Genomic DNA, 24,798 nt, shown 5'->3' with positions numbered 1-24,798 from the left:
CACATAGATTCAACTTCCATCTTACAACTCTGAATCTCTGGTCTGGATCTCTTTCTGTAACCACCTCAGTATCTGAGTGTCTCACAGAAAGACTGAAAATTCAAAATGTCCCTAATTTAATTCATCTTTCCCTTGAGAACCATTCTTCCTTTATCTCCACTCTTAGTACATATTACCATCCAAGAAAGAAATTCTACATTTGCAAAAATTTATTCACTAATTAATTTATTCAATATACATTCATTGAGTGCTTATGTCATTGTGACAACCTCAAATGTCTTATAGACAATCAAGGCCAAAAATTTGATCATGAATATATGAGCATCTGCTTGATTAAAAACATATTGTAAAAAGTATTTTTTTCTTTAAATACTATGAAGGCTCAACAAAACAGAAAGCTTGATGATTATGATTACAGCAATCTTTGATATATATGTTAGGTACTACACAAAGAGTATGCAGAGGATGCAATCTGGAAAAAAGATATGAGACTCTCCTCTCATAGTTCACCAATACATAGGGTAGACAAATAGGCCAAATAAAATTTGGTACCATATTTTAAGTGAGGAGACTGCTGTGAAAGAAGAAAAGCAGGCATATAACAAAGGCTGTTTGGGGGTTGAAACCTGAGTTTAATACTAGAAGTTGAGCAGACATAGCCAAACAAAGAATAAGAAAGACATTCTAGGAGTTCCGGTTGTGGCACAGTGGTTAACGAATCCGACTAGGAACCATGAGGTTGCGGGTTCGGTCCCTGCCCTTGCTCAGTGGGTTAACGATCCGGTGTTGCTGCCGTGAGCTGTGGTGTAGGTTGCAGACGCGGCTCGGATCCCGCGTTGCTGTGGCTCTGGCATAGGCCGGTGGCTACAGCTCTGATTAGACCCCTAGCCTGGGAACCTCCATATGCCGTGGGAGCAGCCCAAGAAATAGCAAAAAGACAAAAAAAAAAAAAAAAAAAGAAAAGAAAGACATTCTAGGTAAGGAATGAACAATACAAAATTCCCAGGTACAATCTACAGGTACAATAGATATTGGGAACCACAATAGTTTGGGAACTAGCCACAATTCTGACTATCCTTTCCAGCCTGTATGTACATGGGTAAGTGAAACTTGAAAGTGGGAGTGGGATGGATGAGGGAGAAGGATTGGTGATAAATGAGATGCGAGAACAAGACAGACTAAATCATAAAAAGCCTTTTTTATGCTATTTCTGTCAGTCTCTATCTGTTCGCTTTCAACAATTTTCCTTTACTCCTTAAACAGAACTGTAACTTATTCAGGCAGGTAGATGTTCTTGACTTCTATTCCAGCCCTAGGGAAGACTCACGTTTAGTTTGAAGCATTTACACTGATCTCATTTTGCTAGACTTATTTCAAAGGTCAGGATGACAACCATTTCTGGCCATTTCATTGGCTGGCTAAGACATTTCCTCCTTAACATACAAGGACTCAAAAAGAGAAAACTCTTTGCCAGTAGTCTTTCTTTCTTCTTTAAAAGAGGGATTGATATCCAGAGCAAGAGTAGTAACAGTCATCAGGCCATCATGAGACAATCAGCACAAGACACAAAACCAATACATTAAGAATGATGAAGAGGGAGCTCCCGTCATGGCTCTGTGGAAACGAATCTGACTAGCATCCATGAGGATCCCTGGCCTCACTCAGTGGGTTAAGGATCCCGCATTGCTCTGAGCTATGGTGCAGGTTGCAGACCTGGGATCTTGCACTGCTATGGCTGTGGTGTAGACTGGCAGGTACAGCTCTGATTTGACCCCTAGCCTGGGAACCTCCATATGCCACAGGTGCAGCCCTAAAAAGACAAAAACAAAAACAAAAAAAGATTTAGAAACATGGGAAGAGGAGGCTCGGCTCTCATTGGCCTTACTGAACAGTCAAACGCATTCCAGGAAGTATTTCTTCTAGATTTTCTGTTACTTGGGAAAAACACATATTTATTTGTTAAACTGTCTGTGAGTATTTCCTAACTTGTAATAGCTTACATAAAGGAGTTTAGAAGTTACCTTCGGACACACTGCTTGGCCTCTTTCCACTTTTTTTTGGCGGTGGGGGGAGTTAAAATTACACAGCATTTGTTGAGTTATAGTTTAAAGCTGGTGTTATTCCATCAACGGCTAATGCATCCCATTCCCTCCCTACTTAGCAATCTCCTCTTTAATCTTTACCTATCACCCTACTTTGTACTTTAATACAGCAATACAACTGTCCCTGAATATGCTGTTGGTTTAGAGATCTTTCCCTGTGTATATGCTCTACTCTCATCCTGAAACTTTTGCCTACTCTTCTAATCTACCTGAAAAACTTCTATTTTAATATAGCAAACATGTCTCCTTACTCCTCCCTATAGCCCCCAAAGAGTAAATCATGTTTCTCTACACATTAGATATATTTCTTTAATTGCACTTATCACAGTGCATTATAAATCTGCATTTCTTTTTTTCTATACAGGCGAAAACTCCCCTTTTCATCTTTGTAACAACTAGCCCAATGCCTAGCACATTGTAGGCATTCAGTAAATGTATATTAAATTCAATGATTCTTCTAATGTCTGCACAAACAGCTCAGTTTTATCATCTGCCCTCTTCTTCCATCTTTAATTCCAAGTACTTTGGAAACAAAAATGTAGAAAATGGAGGGGACATCTTTGCTGTGTTATAAAAATAGAAGTTTTCCAGATTTAGGCTCACTGAAAAATAACTACTTGGAAATTTTATCTGAGATCTTTATAATTCTTAAATATGCATTGATAAGTTTGTTTTGTATACTACTGAATAGGTTGAACTTACTATGCCAGCAGCAACTGTCTTATTATTTGGCATCAGTTCCCCCCAAAAGTGTTTTCTTGTTAAACCATACATCATAAGCATAGGCATAAAGACAGAACAGGTCCTGCTCTCACGGAGTTTACATTCTAGTAGAAAGAGAAAAACTATCAGTGAGGGTTCAAATGGAAAGCAAAAATCACTCTAGGCCTTTCCAAGGGAGGAAGTTTAACACAAGATATTGTTTATACTGAGGCAATGAAAGAGCTTTAAAAGATAGCACAGTAATCAGAGTCTAGTATAACTGGAAATACAGGGAATGGATTTACTTGGTTAAAAACACAAAACAGTCCTCTTCAGCCTGCCACGTTCAGGTGCTAGAGCCATCCAAAGCAGAGAGAGAAGAAAAGGAGGAGGTAGACCCTGGATTTTTCTGCTTTATATTTTTCAGCTACCTGCTTGTATTTGTAAATGGCCAAAATCAGCAAACTGCCTAGGAAACTCAACCTGCAAGCTCCATTCCTTAACTTTGGCCATGAAAAACAGCAGAGCAGGAAGGGTCTAGGAATGGATTTGAGAGTAAGCAGTCCAAGAATCAGCATAGAGGTAGTAAAAAAATGAATAAACCAATAGAATAGTATCATAAGACAAGCAGTATGTAGAAATGATATGAGTTATAGAATGAGTACTGTGCTGAGGGGTCAGAAAATGATTGGAAAGGTTATACTTATTTTAAGAGTTACGGGACACTTATTTCTATATGGATCTGCTAAAAAGAGTCCCCCAGTGGGAATGGACTACATATGTTTCAAAAACAGAGAAAGAGGCTAGCTAGGATGGCTGGGTCAGAGTGGGAGATGGGGAGCATGATCCAAAATTAGCTCAATGAGAAATAAACAGGACAGGTTCTATAACAATTATTTTTTTAAGAGTGCCACTTTATTCTGTGTGCAAGGGGGAAGACATTGGAGGACTTCAGACAGAGAAGTGATGTGACCTGATGTATACTTTTAAAAGATCACTTTGCTGTGTGGCCAATGAGTCATAGATGATAACAATGGTAGAGGGATTATGTAGGGCTGTATTGATCTTCAAAGGAGTGATGATAGCAGTTTTAAATTAGGAAGATTTTAATCGAAATATTAAAATTGGGTGTATTTAAAATATCTTTGGAATTAGAATCAACAGAACTTCTTGACAGAATGGATATGGAGGAATACAATTAAGAGTAGCCACTAGTTTTACAAAAAGCCTTTATATGGAAAATGCTAATTTATTTTGCAGCACTTCTAAATCCTCTCTTCTTCTATTCCCATACCAGGTTTATCAGTAAGTTTTTTTTATTCTTCTTCATACTCCAAATTTTTTGCCTCTCTCTTATGTTTTTCATCTTGTTTAAACTAAAAAAGAACACTTCTCATTACTCAGATGCCTCTTTTTGTGTTTATTTTCTATTTTTCTCTTATTCTCATTATATTGTTACTATAAGTCCATCTCATATTATATAATTAAGGTCATAATCACTTCTTCCATTTTGTCCAAGTCACATAATATTTCTCTCATAATTAGGGTATTTTCTTTAATAAAAGTTACATATGCTTAATAAAGCTGAGTGGTTTTTCTAAGAGTCACGGAATACTAAATCTGAGTACTTCGAAAAGCAGTATGAGTCTGATAGATATGACATAGTGAACTTTATGTTTTTCTTGTAATGGATGGTGATCATTAAAAGAGATTATTAATATCCTTTTTATCATACTTTTTCAAAAAATTGTCATTTAATAATATACGGAATAAATACATCTCATTTTTATAGCTCTGAAATTACTATTAGTATACCCAAATTCTTCTTACATTACACAGAAGAAATACTTTCCATATCCATAGTTTTATTCATCAAAAATTATTTTCTAAATGCAATTTTAATATATTTCTAAGTATGTATATTTTAAACTTTATTTCAATGAAACATTACTGTGATTTAAGTGATTTGTAGCTTCAAACTATTTCTTTTACCACCTTTCCTTGTCAATAATTTTTTACTATAATATTGCAAGAACAGGTTGTTTTCCCATCCAATAATGAGGATCCATGAGGATAAAGTAGACAATATATACCTAAAGCTCTAAGCTCCTCAGAAAGTATGCACAGTGTAAGGACTAAGGATTATTTTTTGTGTTATTTATTTAGATTGCCTACCCATATCAAGCATTTTCATAACTCATATTTCCTAAATGTCCTTTTAGTTTAGATAACATAATTGGAGTAACTTCCAAAAATCTATATATTTATACAATTTAAAATGGATTTTTAAAATAGGAGCTAGTTTTAATACAGTGATAGTGTCCTGAGCAGTCTGTACCCCATGCAAAAAGATGATATTTATGCTTTTGATTTTTTTTTGTTTTTCAGACCTAGGTAATATGTCTTTTAAGGAACCTTCTCAAAGAAGTCCGAAACAACTTTCCACAGGAACAATAACAGTATGATGTCTTAATTTCACTAGTCTTAAAACATAACACCAAAGGAATGTTGAAGAGGACGTTTACTAGAATTCAACTCAGCAAATTTTTCTTAAGCATCTCAACTATTTTTGGCTTGGTGATGAAACATAGGATACTATCTGCCGTGAAGAAATAGAATACATTCCAGTAGTGTGGTAAGAGAAGCACACAAGTGAATATCAGTGAGGTCATATGAGCCAAGAGAGCATGGAAACAAGTTTTAGGAAACTAAGAAAGATGAAAATCCATTTGAAGAACATATAGGCTTCTTACAGACAAAATTTTGCAGAATCAAATTCTAGGAAGAGTGAAGAGTGTATGTTGTATTACTGAACTGATAAAGGGTAGAGGCATTTGGAAGAAGAGTTAGTTTCAGGGAGGAGTAGTTTGATATAAAATGATTTATTTTCTGAAAAAGCATGTTTAGTATTCTGTAACACAATGTGGTATAAATGGAAATATAATTTCAGAAAGTTAGGTTTGGACTGTGTTAAGGAAGAACTTAAATTCTAGAATACAAATGTTTAAGCGAGGGGGAAATGGCAACAAACTGCAAGCAATAAGCTCTGCGTTCAAGGCATGCCTTTATTACTGCAAAGTGTGCAAACTTCTGGCGTATAGGTTCATTCATTAGCAAAGTAGCAATATTGACATTTATACTGTTTTAATGAATAACAAAATAATGACTGTAAAAGAGGTTTTAAGTTAATGTATGCTATGTGTCTGTGTGTGATACCTGATATTATAAATTTCTTAATTTGATAAGCTATAGGGGATACAAGTTTTGATCTGGGGCTAATGTAAAATTTTAAGAGTGTAATGTAAGATGGAAGCAATAAGAACTGAAAATAATTAGTTAACAAGACTGAAGTAGAATCAGTAGATTGCAGCATTTAGGAAATTTTAAAAATCTTAATCCGTTGGGAAAATCATAGTAACATCAAGAAAAGGAGGGAAAGATGGGTAAACTAGCATTTATTGAGATCTGCTTTATCCTGGGTACTACTTCACTAGGCAATTTTATGAACTTTAGAGAGTCTAGTCCTTTGGTATTATTACTCTTTCAATTTTTTTTTTTTGAAAAAAGAAACAGAACTTTGGGGAGAATCATAAGCTTTTCTAAGTCAAATAAAAGAGTGACAGCATCACAAATTAAGCCCATCTAATTCCAAATTCCATGCTCTCTCACATCACAGTGATGTATACTTTTTAGTTCAATTTTTTAAAAGTTAGAAAAATGAACATTTAAATCTCATGAGAATGAAAATAAAGACCTGAGAGAAACATGCAAAGTCATGATTATTGAATCCTTCAGAGGTAATTCTACTACTAAAGCTGAATTTATAGTAGAAGAGGGGAGTTTTGAAGATGGAATGCTGAAGACTGTTTATTTTTAGGAAGTGGGAAGTGAAAGTGAATGCCTCAAGAGGAGAGTGAAAAATGAGTGGTCAAAGAGTCAGGAAAATCAAGATATTTCTCAGTCTTTGAAAGAGCTAAAAAAAAAGAGAGAGAGATTAAAATGGTAATGGGAGAGTCAAGTGAAATGAGGACTGAGAAAATTAATTAAAAGATGGAGAAGTCAAAAGAAGAAAGGGTGGGGAAAAAATGTATACATGTAAGAGTAACTTGATCCCCATGCTGTACAGTGGGAAACAAAATAAAATAAAAAAAATTTAAAAAAGAGCTAAGCTTTTAGAACTAATAGCTGGCACATAGTATCATTAAAAAAAAAAAAAGGATGGAGAAGACATTAGTAGTCATTAGGTGATGCAAAAAGCCAGATTACAAAATATTAGGAAATAGCTGTGTAGTAAAGAAGGAAGTGCTACACGCACAGGCTATTTTTTAGAAGATTTTTGTGGGAAAAGATCAAACATCTTTGGAAGTTTTTATTAATGATCTTTTTGCAATTACAAAGTCAGATATATACTACCAATTTCAGAAATCCTGTGCTAAGAAAACAGGTGAAGACGGGTCCACATTTTAAAAAGTGTGTTAGATTTACATCACAATAATCAGCCTTATGTAAACTATAGCAGCATTCTAGTATTACCACATGAGAAGCATATTCCTTGCTATTTCACTCCAAAGATTTAGCAGTGATTTAATAATCCAAAAAAACCCCAAATTTTGGATCCAACATTATTTTTCAAGAAGATAAATTCATGTCCCTACTGAGTGACAATCTCCTGAAAGGGAAAGCATCAGAACAAGGCCTTACCTGCAGAAGAAAAGTCTATGTAACTTAAGAATCTCAGAGGCTGAGTTTTCTAAAACATTGGCTATAATTTTAAAAGATATTTAAATTTTGTTATTTTTCAACATTGAAATTGCTGGCAGCTTATATACCTCTTTGGAAGAATTTCTCCCTTAAAAACTTGTTATGTTCCATGGAATTTCAAGTTAGAAACCAAGCTTTTAAGATTTCAAAACACAGATTCTGAGACTCTCACTTCGGAGATTAAATCATAGAATGATAAGTAAAAATCAGCAAGTCTATAAGACGCCTTACTTCTCCAAGGATTTCCTTACATATTTCCTCAGTGATTATAAAAAAACATTGATTTTGTGCACACAAGAATGTTTCTGTTTTAACAACTGCTGCCTGTAAGTCATTTAATTTTAAAATGAGTTTGAAGTCCTGCTATAAGGTAATGTGATCAGAGAAATTAATGGAAAAATGCTAAAGCTGCTAAAGTCTTAAGCAATTTGACTTACTATATTTATTGAACTCCCTTCATCAGCCATACAGAAATATGAACCATCCTATTTCTGATTCCTAGGATTTTACACTTAGAAAAGTTTCTAGGAGTTCCCGTCGTGGCTCAGTGGTCGACGAATCTGACTAGGGGCCATGGGGTTGCAGGTTCGATCCCTGGCCTTGGTCAGTGGGTTAAGGATCCGGCATTGCCGTGAGCTGTGGTGTAGGTTGCAGACGCGGCTTGGATCCTGAGTTGCTGTGGCTCTGGTGTAGGCTGGTGGCTGCAGCTCCGATCCACCTCCTAGCCTGGGAACCTCCATATGCCGCAGGAGTGGCCCAAGAAATGGCAAAAAGCCAAAAAAAAAAAAAAAAAAGAAAGAAAAATTTCTAAAAGCCAAGAAAAATATTTTAAGTACTGCAATGAAAGCACACAAAAGTAGGGGAGTTAACCAGATTGTAACAGATTAGAGAAATAAGAAAAGCTTTACCAAGGAGGATTCCGAGTGAGTCCTTGAAGAACGTTTAAGACAAAAATACTGCGGTAGAATATTCCAAGAGGAAGAAACAACAAAACTGAGTGAAGAAGTCAGGGAAAATCAGACATACTTGAGGCCACCTATGTGAGGTCATTTGCCACCATAAAAAATGGCTGGAGGGTAACTTTGGTAAGAGAGGTGTTCTGAATGCCAAAATTGACTAATTTGTGTATAAGCAGTATATAAGAAAGCTCTGTTAGTGTTTTAGCTGGAAAAAAACTTTATTAGATTTTTTAAGACTAATGTGATAATACCATATACAAGAATGAAAAGGGGAAGAACCTGCAACCAGTAAAGTTGACATTACAATCATCTAAAAATGTGTAAACAAAGGGTGAACTAGGATTGTGGCCATGGAAACTGAGATGGAGCAACTGTTCATATCTGTCAACGAATGCATGTTTCATTTGAAATATCTCTTTTCTTTTCTTCTCAGAAAGCATTGCCATGCTAGGAAAATGAAGTGTTTGAGGCTATTATACCAATATTTTAGAAAAGTATTTTAATAAGATAGTCAAAAGAATATATGCATGTATGTGTGTGCATGCGTGTGTGTGTGTGTGTGTGTGTGTGTGTGTGTGTGTGTGTGTGTGTATGTGTGTGTGTGTATCACTTGGTTCAAAATACAAAATTGCCTGTATGGTTTCATTTAATTTTTAACAAACTCCATATTTTAGAGCGATTTCAGGTTTATAGAAAAAAATTCAAAGAAAATACATATACTTTTCCCCCCAACACAACACACAAATTACACAGTTCTATTACTAACATCTTACATTTGTTACAGTTGATGAACCAAAGCAATACTGCTCTGTAATTAATTAAAGTCCATATTTGTATTAGTGTTCACTCTGAATTCTATGGGGTTTGACAAATACATAATGTTATGTATTCACCTGTATGGTCTCAAACAGAATAGTTTCACAGGACTCCAATGAGTTTTAGACACCACCTAGTCATCCCTCACCCTGGGTTCCCAAGGAACCCATAGCAATCACTGATCTTTCCACTGTCTGGATAGTTTGATCTTTTTCCATAATGTCAAATACTTGCAATCATACATTTTGAAAACTGGAATCTTTTACACAGTAATACACATTTATTTAAGGTTTCTTCATGTATTTCATAGCTGGATAACATTTTATTTTATTGCTCAGTAATACTCCAATGTTTTGATCTGCCACAGTTTATAAATGTAAACACTGATGGGGTTCCAATTCACATACTGGTTGGCAACTATGAATAATATTTCTATAAATATTCATGTGCAGGATTTTTTTTTAATCTTTTTTGTATTTTTAGGCCCACACCCACAGCATAGAGAAGTTCCCAGGCTAGGGGTCCAATCGGAGTTGTAGCCGCCGGGCCACAGCAACAGGGATCAGAGCTGTGTCTGCGACCTACACCACAGCTCATGGCAATGCTGGATCCTTAATCCACTGAGCGAGGCCAGGGATTGAACCTGTATCCTCATGGATGCTAGTTGGGTTCGCTAACTTCTAAGCCACAACCAGAACTCCCACGTGCACGTTTTTAAGTGGAAATGTTTTCAACTCATTTGAATAAACATTAAGGAATGAGACTGCTAGATCATATGGTAATTCTAAGTTTACTATTTTAAACACTAGCAGAATGTCTTCCAAAATGGCTTTACAATTTTGCATTCCCCTCAACAATAAATTAGAGTTCTTGTTTCTCCACTTCCTTGCCAGCAGCTGGTACTCTCAGTGCTTTGAATTTAGACCATTCTAATAGCTCTAAGTAGTATCAGTGTATCTAATGATATATGCTGATGCACATTTTTTAATATGCCTAATTGCCATTTTCAGTATTTTCTTTGGTGAAGCATCTGTTCAGGATCTTTGCCTACTGTATAATTGGATTGTGACTTTTAAGACTTTTTGGTATATTTTGGTTAAAAGTACTTTATCTAATATGTGATTTGCAATTTTTTTTTATTTTTATTTTTTTATTTTTTTACCAGTATGTGACTTGTCATTTTGTTTCCTCTTCACAAGTCAGAAGTTTTCATTTTAATTAAGCCCAACTTACAAATTATTTCTTTCATGGATTGTGCTTTTGGTGTCATATCTAAAACATTATCACCAAACCCATGGCCATCTAAAAGTTTTCCTACATTATCTTCTGAACCTTTTACAGTTGCATTTTATATTTAGGTTTATGATACATTTAAAGTTAATCTCTGTGATGGGTGTAAGACCTATCCCTGGATTCATTATTTTTGCATGTCCAGTTGTTCTATCACTATTTAAAAAAGAGAGGGACTAGTCAATCTTCATTGAATTGACTTTGCTACTTTACCAAAAGTAACTTTCTCTTTAATTTTTTTAATCAGAATTTTGTAATTTTCCTCATATAGATCTTATAAATATTTCATTATACCTAAACCTAAGTATTTTTTCTTTTTCTTTTTGTGCTAATGTGCTTTTAATTATTACTGTGTTTTTAATTTCAAATTTGACTTGTTCATTGCAAGCATACATGAAAACAATTAACTTTTGTATATCAACCTTGTATCATGAAATCTTGTTAAAATCACTAGTTCGACAATTTATTTGTTGATTCTTTAGAACTTTTTACACAATCATAAAATCTGCAAAAAAAAAATGTGTTTAATCTCTCCCTTCCAAATTTGTAACCTTTTATTTCCTTTTCATGTCTTAGTGTATTAGCTAGGACTCCCAGGATGATATTAAATAGAGTGGTGAATAGAAATCTTTGTTCTGTTCTTGATCCTGGGAAAAAGTTTTTTACCACTGAGTATCATGTTAGCTGCAGGTCTGTAGTAGTAGATTTTCTTCATCAGGTTGATGAAGTTCTCTTTTCTTCCCAGTTTTCTGTTAGTGTTCAATTTTGTCAAATATTTTTTCTTCATTCTATTGCAATGTGATATGATGTTCTTTTTTAGTCCACCTATGTGATGACTTGAGTTTTCAATGTCAAGTCAGCTTTCTATACCTGGAATAAATTCCACTTAGTCATAGTGTTTAATTCTTTTTATAAACTGTTGGATTAAATTTGCTAATATTTTGTTGAAAAATTTTGCATCTATGCTTGCCAGACATATTGGTCTGAGATTTTTCCTTCCTAGTAATGTCTCTGAATTTGATATTAGGGTAGTGAGGCCTCATAAAATGAATTAGAAAGTATTCCCTCTGATTCTGTTTTTTTCTGGAAGAGACTATACAGAGTTGGTTTCATTTCTTCTTTAAATGTTTGTTAAAATTATCAGTAATGCAATTTTGGCTTTTTGCTTTCTACTTTGGAAGGTTGCTAACTATTGATTAAATTTCCTTAATAGTTTTAGGACAGTCAGATGATTTATTTATCTTTGTGTGAATTTATGGATAAAAATTTTTCAAGAAATTTGACAATATTATCTAAGTTATCAAATTTGTAGGCATAACAGAGTTGTTCATAATATTTCTGTATTATCCCTTAAACATTAATGGATTGTGATTCTTCTTTCTCTTCTCTCAATTTCTCTCCCTCCCTGTTTCTGGTTAGCCTGACTAGATATTGTCAATTTTATTGATCTTTTCAAAGAACCAGATTTTTAAAAATTCATTTTCTATTTCTTGCTTTCGATTTCATTTATTTCTATACTACTTTTTACTATTCTTCAGCTAACTTTGCATTTAATTTGTTCTTTAAAGTTTTTATACGCCTTTTTAAAAGTATATTTTTGCTGCAGTATTTTAAATATATTCCAAAAATAATATTTATATGCATTGTGAGGCAAAACTGTGGTTATATCAACCTAGTTTTCTGTTTTTAAAGTGTTTTATATATTGTAGGAGTTTCTGCTGTGGTGCAGCTTGTTAAAAGATCTGGTGTAGTCTCTGTGGCGGCATGGGTTCAATCCCCAGCCGAGAGCAGTGGGTTAAGGATATGTCATTGCCACACCTGTGGCACAGGCTACGGCTGTGGCTCAGATTCAATCCCTAGCCCAGGACCTTGCATACACTGCAGGTGCCACCATAAGAAATGTAAAAAATAAAGTGCTTTAGTCACTCAGGTCAGCTGATTCATATGGGAAAGGGACTGAAAAAAAGGCTTAAATACAAGGAGGCAAGGATGCTGTTATCTTGGTGGCCAGCTGCCACACCTCTATTTTCACAAACAGTTCTTTGGGAACATTCGCTTCCCCCTTTTGCTCTCATCAAAACCTGGATTTCCCTTGAGAACACCCTATCAGCCACCTCCCAACTGGAGACTGCTTTTCCTCTTGTAGCCTTCAGATCTTTGAGCCTGGAGATGAGGTGTCATCCTTGTTTCTAATTGCTTTCAGACATTTTTCCCTCCCTCTTCCCTAAAAACACCAACCTGAGTCTCACATCATCATATATCACACAGTAGCTGATAACTCTGCTGACCCGCTCATTTGCCTAGATTCTAGCTTCTGGCTCAAAGGTGTCCTCTCCAGTGCTACTCCTGCTCTAATTCCTGAATCGATGGACACACAAGTAGATCATGACTGCATCCTTGCCTCTCAAGTCCTTGAACTTTTCTTTCCTTTTTTCTTCTCTTCTCCGTAGATCATGCCAACCATTCTACCACAGCCTTGCAGTCACAGCCCTATAAAACCATCTCACATTAGAAATAAATGCAATGGAAATGCTGTAAAATTGGATTGTGATGATCATTGTACAACTATAAATGTAATAAAATTCACTGAGTTAAAAAATAATAAAGTGCTTTATATATTCTAAATCTTAAAAGATTAGTGATTTCATCAATGTCTTAAGATCCCATTTGTTTTAAAAAAATCACTTTTGAGTGGCTAAAACTTATCTATCAATGTAGTTGATACTATACCAAACAAAGGCCATGGACTGTTAGTGCTGATATTCTCGTGTGGCTTGACAAAAAACATAAAAAGAAACAAATACATATATATTACTTCAGTGTTGATATATAAATAGTATGAGGCAGAAGGATAGAAAAGGCAATGTTATTTTATTATAGGATGGCAGGTGATATAAAAGAAGTGACCTGCTTCAAATTTCAAAGCAGTTCTAACTAGTTTTTGTAATGTCTGGTTAAGTTAAAAAACAAACAAAAATGCAAAAACTTTTAATTGCATTCCTTCTCTCTTAGCCTCCAAATATCCAGACCAAAAGATACTAGAATTTTGATTCTAATCAATTAATTTCTATATTTTTATTGATGGTTTTGGTGGTTTATTGATTGTATTGAGTGATATATGAAGCCCTGAAGCCTGAAGACTCACTAGGTGTCTCTTGAAGTAGTTCAAATCTGAGCTAAAAGCATGGAAGTAGCAATGGATGAGGGTTCGGACCCTAGATATACTTCAAAAGAAAATTCAGTGGTCCTTGGTACTGTAATCAACTGTTCTTATTTTCCTGTCTGGCCCCTATCCCCACCCTATCTCTGGCAGCTTATAATTACTAAGATTTAAGTCTGGTTTGCTGGGAAATGGCACTTCCAATCAAAAAAAAAAAAAAAGTAGAAGCCACCCTACCACCTAAATAATTTTTTGAGTTATAAAGAAAATAATATTGCACTTGAAAATAATACCTCAATTCTAGTTCACTGTGCAAGAATTATTTTCCTTAAATCCTATGTCAATACATTTAGCTGCTGCTATTAGACTAACAATGGTGACTGGCAAATCTTGAGAAATTGTGTTTGTATTTTTTTAAGGTATAAATAACAGATAAAAGTATGTTCTTAATAGCTAAGAAGCTAAAAAAGTTGTTTTATATTTACCTTTATGTATATGTGTGCTTATTTTAGAAGTCAAATAATCTTCAAGATTAAAGAAACAAGTATTTATGGATGAAATGTTAATAAATGAGGCTTATACACAGCTTAATGTTCTGTTATTAGAATTCCCATTCATTCATTCAAGCTTTTTTCTATGGTAAGGTCCTCATCAACTTTTCATACTCACAGATGGAACAGGACCTTTTTCACAGTTATTTTCCTTCCTGGGAAATAATCATTTATGGAAAAGTATGTTAATAAATGAGACATTTCCTGTTGTCTCAGATTTAGCTGAAGCTTCAGGGCTGATAAATGAGGATATGTGCTCACACATTCTAAAAGAGAAATTTTAGAATATGTGTGTAGAATTTATTTAAAATATATTAAAATGCCCAATCCATCTCACTCCCTCACTTATGATGGAGCTGATAATGTGAGGAAAAGGAATGTATACATGTATGTATAACTGGGTCACTTTGCTGTACAGTAAAAAATTGACAGAACACTGTAAACCAGGTATAATGGAAAAAATAAAAATCATAATAATATAAATAAATAAATAAAATACATTAAAATGCATTTCACTCAAGATCATTAGAATAACACCCAGCTTTAGTCTTGGGAGGATATATCAGGAGATGTGAGGATATCAATTAATGGAAAATTCACAGGTATAATTTCTGCAAGGGAGTTGAAGCCTTTGAGTGGGTGATCCCCACTCCTACCTCAACCCAATTAGAAGGGAGGCTTCAAGAAGATGATTCAGTGAGTAAAGAGGCACTAAATGGTAGTGGAGACTGACTTCTTTCCCTTGCCTGGATGTTTGCTAAATTGCATAAATGTGTGAACCCTGGTACCTCAAAGAATGGGAGTATTACACAGATTAAACAGGTAAAGGGCAACAGGAGAGCATGCCATGAGGTGTTTGCTTGTTTGTTTGAATATTTACAGGAAAAAACTGATACTTCAACCCAATAGTGTCTTGTTTTTATATGTGGAGGTGGTGATTCACTGTGTATCTGCTTCACAGGGGCTAATTTTCCTTTGAGATAGAGGCTCAGTAAAAGAGAGTTAACTCTAGCCCTGACTAAAAGTATATTCTTTCAGATGAGCTGATACAGTATATCTTTTGTCAGGGATTTTTATTCCTTTACTGGCTTTCCCTTTTTTATTCTTTTGAGTACATCCCATAGATTTGCATCCAAGTTATGGTCATTGTTTTATGCTTTTAAAACACCCAAAAAGTTCTTTTTCCTACTAAAACAGATTAATATAAAAATATTTCAGCTGCTGTTTCTGATTTGGTGCTGTGAATAGCTGAAACTGAACTGGAAAGACAATCTAATCCATTCCCTCTTGTAGAGCTCTCCCAACCTATATCTCTGCTTGAAGATTTTTTTGCTCCAGATTCCTGTTTTTAATTGTTATGCCTAGAAGAATCACTAGCAATTTCCTGAATGCACCGAGTTTTATCATGCGTTTGTACAATTCCTTTAATGCTTTTACCTGAAAAGCTTAGTAATTCTAGATAGAAATAATATAAGTAGGCAGATTCATTATCATCTATCTTAAAGGAACATTCAAAATTACTTGGCAAGGCAATATATCTATATCAAACTTGCCCTTTCACTTTTGATAACAATTATTTCCAGTTTTTCTCTCAAAGTTCCTCTCCCATATATCCCAATCACTCTCTCCTTCCGTCAAACTATATACATAAACATTTTTAAAAAATTTTTTTCTCACAGATACAGTATTACCAAATAAAAATATTAAATATGAGCTCTCTCCTTTCCCCATCACGAAATCTGCAAGCCTAGTAGCATCTCCTCTCTACTTTCCTATCTTCCTTCCTGCTACTGTTAAAATAATTCTTCTACCTGTCCTGGGATCCTATTTGTTTTATCCAAAAATTATGTTCTTACTTATATCCTCTCTTTTCTATTATCAATACAGAATTATTTCTATCAACAAATAAACATGATCAGGTTTTTGTATCTCTAAAAACATCTCTTTTAATTCCCTAATGACTACAGAACTGCCCTATTATTCTGCTTCATGCAATTCAATGTTCCAAAGTTATTACCCATCTGAACTGTCTCTATTCACTCCTCAGCTTATTTCAATTTGTCTCAACATCTGTCACTTCAATGAAATCACTCCTATCAACAACTTTCATATTGTCAAATTTGAGACAGTCTTCTGTCCTTATCATTCTCAATTTTTCAATTGTATTAAACACTTCTGACCCTTGCTAAAGGAAGTCCTTTTCTTGCTTCATTCACATCCCTCTGATAGCTTCTTAAATTCCATCAAGTAAAACAGCATAAATATCTGGGCCGTCATAGATTCTGTTGTCTTTCTATACTGTCGAACTGATAACATCTACTCACACTTCTTTAAGATTTTTGATAACATCTATATACTGATTTCCCTTGCTATCTCTGAACTGCATGTTTACCTATGGACACTTGGAAATCTCTAAGTCATCTGAAGTTTATAATCCCTAAACAGGACGCTTATTTTTTTCTCCTCAAACCTCTAGATTTCCACACTTAATTAAATATAATAATTTATCCTAATCTCATGATATTCAAGCTAAGAAATTTAGGGATCATACATTTTTATGTTTTTCTTACTTGCCATATCAAATTATCATTGGACACTGAGAACTTTATCTTCAGAAGATATCATGACTCTGTCTAGTTCACTGCCATCACCATAGTCCAGGTCTCTATCATTTTAAACCCAGACTACTACAGCAGTCCTCTGACTAAAACTTCTATTTTCTTCAATCCATGTATCCAAAGTATAAAGTATGATATACTGAAAATGTAAATTGGATTAACTCCGTCTCTCACAACTCTTTACAGCATCCCATAATATGTAGGTGACCTAAATGAGTAAGACAGCCTAGAGGTGATCATGGTAAACCGGAGAGCTCGCTCAGCCTAAAGGGAGCAGCTGTTATTTGGTTCCAGCAGATGCTGCAATGAAGGTACGCTGGTTTCAGCTGCCAAATCTAAAAAGGGAATACAAAAATCTGTGTGTGTGTGTGTGTGTGTGTGTGTGTGTGTGTGTGTGTGTGCATCTCCTGATTTTTAAATGTTGGCTCCCATATTTTAAAAATACTGTGTTTAAAACAAAATATATCCTCAGTCCAGATTAGGCTGAATGGCTGCCAGTTTGCCTCCTCATAAGAAGAGATCTAGTTTTTCCACATATCCTCAGTTTCCTTCTATGCTTTTCTCCTACTTACATTCTATAGTTTAGATTCACTGATCTTTATTTTCCTGGATTGGCTCATCATATTCTTGCTCAGTATGAACTCCTTCCCCTGTAAAGCATAAAATCCTTCTGGTATCAATGAGGGAACATCTTACATTGAGAAGGTTCCCACCCTGATGTCTTTAATCTCTCTTACAGAAGCTTAATTATTTTATTTTATTTTTTTATCATTTATTTATACATATTTGTTTATACTGTACAGCATGGTGACCCAGTTGCACTTACATGTATACATTCTTTTTTCTCACATTACATGTTCTATCATAAGCGACTAGACAAGAGTTCCCAGCGCTACACAGCAGGATCCCATTGTTAATTCATCCCGAAGGCAATATTCTTCATCTATTTACCCCAAAGCTCACTTCAAATTACTTTTCTTTAAATTTAAAATAACATCTTGCATTTACTTATTTGTTTATTATCTTTTTGGCCATTAAATTTAAAGGAATATGGGGATCATGTTCTATGTCTGCTTTTGTATATTTTGTTCCTGGTACCTAATAGGTACCTAATAGGCAAACAATAATATGTAGATGATGGATATATAAATACATAAATGTTCTTCTCAGGAACCTAATAGGTCAGGTACCTAATAGGCAAACAATAATATGTAGATGATGGATATATAAATACATAAATGTTCTTCTCAGGATTTGTCTTCCCCTCTATGCCAGATTCTAATCATCTTTCATGACCTAGCTCAACTTTTGCCTCATCTCCTAGCTACTAAAAAATGCCATACCTCTTCTGTGTGTTCACTACATTTCACACATTCTTAAATTATAATGACTATATTATATCTGAGCCTGATTGTGAGCTTCTTGATGCCTAACATCTATCACAGTGCTTGAACCATGTTTGCAAGATAGTCTTATAATTTGAAATCCATTATGAGGTTATTTAACCCATCATATTACTAATAAGTTTATTCCCAACAAACCACATGCTTTTGCAAAAAGTGAGATGAAGTAAATATTAATAATTATTAATAAAATAAAAATAAAAATATATAATTATTGTATCATATCATACAATAACAGCAGCTAGAATAAGCTGAATACTTATTTGTCTCAAGCTTTATGATTACTACTATACATTATCTCATGTAATCTTCCCTTCAATTCTATGAAACAGGTATAATTATCCTCATTTTTAGATCTGAGGAAACCAAATCTTGGAGCAGACAAGATAGTTTATGGCAAGAATGGGAGAGAGTGAACTTTGGTTTCAAAGCATAATGCAGTATTGCTGTTAGGGTGTCAGAATCTGGAATCAGGAAGTTCTGAGTTCAAATTCCAGTCTCATCAAATTATTAGGTGGATAAACACAGCTTCAGTGTTCTCATTTTTAAAGTGGGAATAAAATAATAAATACCTTATAGCATGTTATAATAAAGAAGACATAAAATTGCTTACCACTTTGCAGTCTAAAAAGTATCATTTTTAATTATTGAGTCTGAGAGATTTAGGTGATTTTTAATTTAGTCATTTAGTTTATTAAGTTTATACTTTGTCTATAAAATTTTATCTAATGTGACTTTTCAAATATTATCATCCATATTAATTTTTAGGCTAAAGTTTCACAAAATTTTTACAAATTATAATTTTACTCATGTTGAAATAATATTGTTTTTCAGTCAGAGTATATCAAAATATAATGTTAAGTCAACTTGAATGTTGCATGGTGACAAAACTGTCATAGCTCTTTATTCTAAGAACTATATTTTTACTCACATGGATATTCTTTAGTATATCATCTGCCCTTTATACAAACAATAAAAAGAAATAAAGATTGTAAATATGTGGTATGTGTAACTACAACCATTATCAATTTTAAATTTACTATATTATGAATACTTTGTGAAAATAAGTATTTGTGAATCTTAACTAAATTATCATTCAGTATCTTATAAGATTTTTGCATTTTTTTATTTGTAGAATGTTAACACTTAGAGGATTACTGAAAATTCAATATTAAAAATATATTATTTGATAGCATAAATTAATGGTTACCATAGTTTACTGCATAATTCCTAGGTTGTTAGTAAACTTAATCTCAAATTTTAAAATAAACACTAATTTAAAAATAAATGCTAGTTGTAAGTAGGTAAATATTTTAGTTACATTTACTTCTAAAAATTACATGTACAATTTTTATAGATTATTTGCAAGAAGGTTTCATACACAGTATCTTGTTTGAAACTCACCATTATATGGGGTAAATTTGATTTACATGTTGCAGAAGAGGAAACTCAGGCAGGATTAAATAACTTCCCATGATAACTACTAAGCAGTAGACTTTGAATTCAAATTCACGTCTTTCAAATGAAATTTGGTCAATTAATCTTTGACAAAAGAGGAAAGAATATAAAATGGGAAAAAGACAGTCTTTTCAGCAAGTATTGCTGGAAAACCTGGACAGCTACTTGCAAATCAACGAAACTAGAACACACCCTCACACCATGAATGAAAATAAACTCAAAATGGCTGAAAAACTTAAATCTAAGACAAGACACCATTAAAATCCTGGAAGAGAACACAGGCAAAACATTCTCTGACATCAACCTTACAAATGTTTTCTCAGGTCAGTCTCCAAAGCAACAGAAGTAAGAGCAAAAATTCAACAATGACACCTAATCAAACTGACAAGCTTTTGCACAGCAAAGGAAACCAAAAAGAAAATAAAAACACAACTTACAGAAGGGGACAAAATAGTTTCAAATGATGCAACCGACAAGGGCTTAATCTCCAGAATATACAAACAACTTATACAACTCAACAGCAAAAAAGCCAACAATCCAATGGAAAAATGGGCAAAAGACCTGAACAGACATTTCTCCAAGGAAGATATACAGATGGCCAACAAGCACATGAAAAAATGCTCAACATCCCTGGTTATTAGAGAAATGCAAATCAAAACTACCACGAGATACTACCTCACACCAGTCAGAAGGGCCATCAAGTCCACAAAGAACAAATGCTGGAGGGGGTATGGAGAAAAGTGAACCCTCCTGCACTGCTGGTGGGAATGTAAGCTGGTATAACCACTGTGCAGAGCAGTATGGAGATGCCTTAGAAAACTATACATAGAACTACCATATATCTCAGCAATCCCACTCTTGGGCATATATCTGGCCAAAAATTCTCCTCAAAAAAAAAACATGAACCTGCATGTTCATTGCAGCTCTATTCACAATAGCCAAAACATGGAAGCAACCCAAATGTCCATCAACAGATGACTGAATTAGGAAGATGTGGTATATATACATGATGGAATACTACTCAGCCACAAAAAAGAACAAAATCATGCCATTTGCAGCAACATGGATGGAACTAGAGACTCTCATCCTGAGTGAAGTAAGTCAGAAAGAGAAAGTCAAATGCCATATGATATCACTTATATCTGGAATCTAATATAGGGCACAAAGGAACCTTTCCCTAGAAAGAAAATTATGGACTTGGAGAATAGACTTGTGGTTGCCAAGGGGGAAGGGGAGGGAGTGGGATGGATTGGGAGCTTGGGGTAAATAGATGCAAACTATTGCCTTTGGAATGGATTAGTAATGGGATTCTGCTGTGTAGCACTGGGAACTTTGTCTAGTCACTTATGATGTAGCCTGATAATTTGAAAAAAAAAGAATGTATACATGTAAATGTAACTGGATCACCATGCTGTACAGTAGAAAAAATATAAACAAAAGATTAAAAAAATCCCATCATTTTTCAATTACACGGCAAGAAATTAAACATTTAAATTTCAAAATGTTCCCTAATATAGTTGATATATTATATATTTAGTCACTTTAAAATAATGAAATATTATTAATGGTAACACATCAGTGAAGTCTAGCTGCCACACTTTTAAGTCACCAGGTCTTCATCTCTGAATTATTAGTTACATTAAAATTTAAATTAAAATAAAATTTAACAAAATAAATAATGAAATAAACAATTTGAAATATTACCTAAAATCTGATCCAACTCTCTTCCCATTTTCTGGTTCTCCTGGATCTGGGCATAAATTGGAAGCTGTCTTAATACCTCCTTCATTTACTGCAACAATAGAAAAAAGAAAAGAAAAGAATCAAAACATATATGGTTAGAAAATCAAGGATGATATTCATTTAAATTTTACATAAAATATATTCTTGTATTTTGTTATTGTAATCACTATTTTATACATAGAAAATTAAAATATAATTTTATAACCCAATAACAAACATTTTTTATTTATGGATATATAGGAAAATAAGTTTCATGTTCATAATTCGATGACATACTATTCTGAATATTAACACATTAGCAGTTAACACTTTATTTTTAATTACTAGCAAATTATGAAATCTCTGGATATTCACTCCCAGGGTATCAGTGCCAGGGTTTCCACTAATTATTGGCAGTAAAAAAGTTACTAGCAGTTACAACAGTGTCCTTTGGGTATCTGATATTTTTAAAGTTGGAGTAGAAAAATAAGACCCTATGGAAAAAGTTTAAGGGTCTCAGCACTTCTTATTAGGTATATAACAAAGAATTTAGTCTGCCAATGCCAAAGTAAAACTATAGTGAAAATTATCAAGAATGCCACTGAATTATGACATAACGCTGTAAACCATATTAAGGGCCTTTACTCTTTAGCAATTTATATGACTATGTTTTATTCAGCCATCGTACACATTTTCAGCAGTTTCTTCAGAACACCCAATTAACAAAAGATTTATTATATTTTCAGTGAATGTGATCATAGCAAGTAAATAATTACCAAAGATATATTTTTAATGGGAAAATTATAAAACCAGATAAATTTTGAAATATCTGAGTGATATTGTTTCATGAATTCAATGTTATAGTGAGTTAGAGATTAATTTCTATTTTGTGCTCCATCAACTTATCTGCTTTTTTAAAGAAAAGAATAGGAACTGAGTAGAGATTCCAAAGAGGAAAAAAAAAAATCTAAACCTGGAAATAGTTTTCATCCTATACTATGCATTAGAATCCTCTGTAGAGCTCTTTTTAAAGAATAAAGATGCCTACTTTTATGTCTAGATATTCTAATGCAATTACTTTGGGGGCCCCGTGATTCAGTTCTTGTTGTGGTTGTTTTGTTTCTATTTTTTATCAGCACTCAAGGTGCTTCTAATGTAGAGTCAATGTTGAGAATCACTGGAACCCTGCATCCTTTGGTTCAGATTTTCTACTTGCTCAAATTGATTTATCAGATATTAAGATAACTATCAGATGATAACCCAATAGGCAAAGCTCTGGTAAAGCTGTCATATTTTTCAACTAAATATGAAATTCTATAAAAATCAATTCCTTAAATACCTTCAATAATATCCTTATTACTGCCAACTTTATTACATATTTAGCAATCCATATGAAGTATGTAATATTTTTGCTTTTCATCTGCTGACTTGCTATTATTCTGTTTTTTTTTTTGTTGTTGTTGTTGTTGTTTATTACGTTTTGTTTTGGCCACTCTTACTTTGGCTGATATCACATACAGAGGGCACATTCAAAGTGCTCACCTAGAGTTCTTCATATTTTATATTTCCCTCATGGCTTGAAAATTTACCTCTTTGCTAAGAACCTCCAATCTATGATTTTGTCATTTTTTTTTCTCCCAAGTTCCTTCCTAACCCTCCAATGACCTACTAGATCATCCAACCAAAATTCTCAGTCATTTCATGTGTATGCTCCAATCCAGCTTAATCACTGATGATTCTGTTTCTCTATTATCATTCTATGCCAATTCTTCTTGAGTACTAGAGGAGAAATAAATCTTCTCAAACACAGTTTTCATTACTCTTCAAATGTCCTATGGTTCTAGATTTCTAAGTATATCATTTGATTTTCCACTAGCCACCAAGACACATCCATAACTCAAGTTCACTGGATTCTCCATCCTTCTAAACCATCAGTAGTTAGCCATGCTTCTTCCATGCTTTGTGTTTTCTCTAGGCCTCAATCTTTTCCCTTTATTTCTCTTTAGCTATCAAAAACCTATGTAATTCTTAAGGCTCAGCTCAAGTCCCACTTTTTGCAAAGCACAATCTCTTATTTTTTCCCACATTTTCTAATCCCTCTTTTTATTTAACATGAACAATTTTATGTTTAATTCTTATATTATTGTCATAGTTCAAGTTAGTAGTTTCATGTCTTTAGCCATATGTAAAAATATATGATACACTTGATAAAAATAAGGTAAGAATTTATAATTATTTTAAGGTACCCACAATGCCTAGATAGGGGTTAATGCCTTTTCATTAACTAAAAACAATGTGTTGTACACTGTTTTCAATGAGTAGACTATTTTTCTATGGGAAGCACTCTCCTATTTTTAACTGGCTTTTGAAAATATCATAGTATATATTATTAAAATGGGACTCTTTTTAACATATAAGAGAGACAAGAAAAAAAGGGGCATGACCTAGACTTACCTACATTACCATATTAAATTTATAATACAGATTGTTGGTAAATAGAGAAGTGATCTCTGAATACATTAGAAAATTAAAATAAGAAAAATTCATTTTTTTCAATTTTATCATCATAATTGCCTAGGTTAATATGAATTTTAACAGTAGATAATATTTGCATATTGTTTTGTATCAGAAACTTATCCACACCCTTTACATGTATCAACTCATTTAATCTTAACATCAATCTAAGGGTAGCTACTATTATTATACATTTCCTACAGGTGAGGAAACTGAGCAGAGAGAGGTTACAATGTTTCCAAAGTCATATTTCTACTTTCTGCACTAGGCCCTTAGTTTAGGTTTAAACCTTGGCAGACTGATTCAAGAAATTCTTTCCAGGAAGGCAAAATCAGGTCCATAATCAAAATCCAAAAACTTTTCCATATATTTTATCTTAAAATGCACAGTCTGTTTATAATTGTCACCACATTCACTAAATTAATCCTAGTTTTTAAAATTTAATTGTCAAATTACTTTTGCCTATTTGAAAGTGTCCTTTAAACCACTGTCTTCGGACATTTTGCAATATGTGACAAAAGTTCCCAATTTAAAGTTTAATGAAAACAGAAAAGCTTCTGCATGACATTTGTATTTAACATTCTTTACTTAAAATATTTAAAACAAAAAATAAGAAACAAAGGGTTAAAATCTCTTATTTTTCTGATATTTAGATATTATATAATTAGTCCACATCAAAATATAATATTGTTATTATAGGAAAATTTTCTGAAGTTTCAGTTTTTATATAGCACATAATCTA

The 24,798-nt window shown here is 33.6% G+C and overlaps 1 protein-coding gene across 5 annotated transcripts in view; it reads right to left on the bottom strand.

Annotated features, from left to right (window-relative positions):
- CSMD3 (CUB and Sushi multiple domains 3) overlaps positions 1-24,798 on the bottom strand; it is a 1,221,352-nt gene that overhangs the window by 689,854 nt on the left and 506,700 nt on the right. For all 5 annotated transcript variants that reach the window (XM_021090582.2, XM_021090584.2, XM_021090585.2 and 2 more), the window contains one exon: positions 21,525-21,612. In XM_021090582.2, the coding sequence (XP_020946241.2) occupies positions 21,525-21,612 (88 nt within the window). The remainder of the gene's footprint in view (positions 1-21,524; positions 21,613-24,798) is intronic.

This window comes from Sus scrofa, chromosome 4 (genome assembly GCF_054392235.1).
Source record: "Sus scrofa isolate SSC_HxYL_T2T_F1_AM1 chromosome 4, Sscrofa_HxYL_maternal_Yorkshire_Landrace_v2.0, whole genome shotgun sequence".
In the NCBI taxonomy this organism is placed as follows: domain Eukaryota; kingdom Metazoa; phylum Chordata; class Mammalia; order Artiodactyla; family Suidae; genus Sus; species Sus scrofa.
The sequence above is the reverse complement of the archived record's forward strand: the minus strand, read 5'-3'. Positions and strand labels throughout refer to the sequence as shown.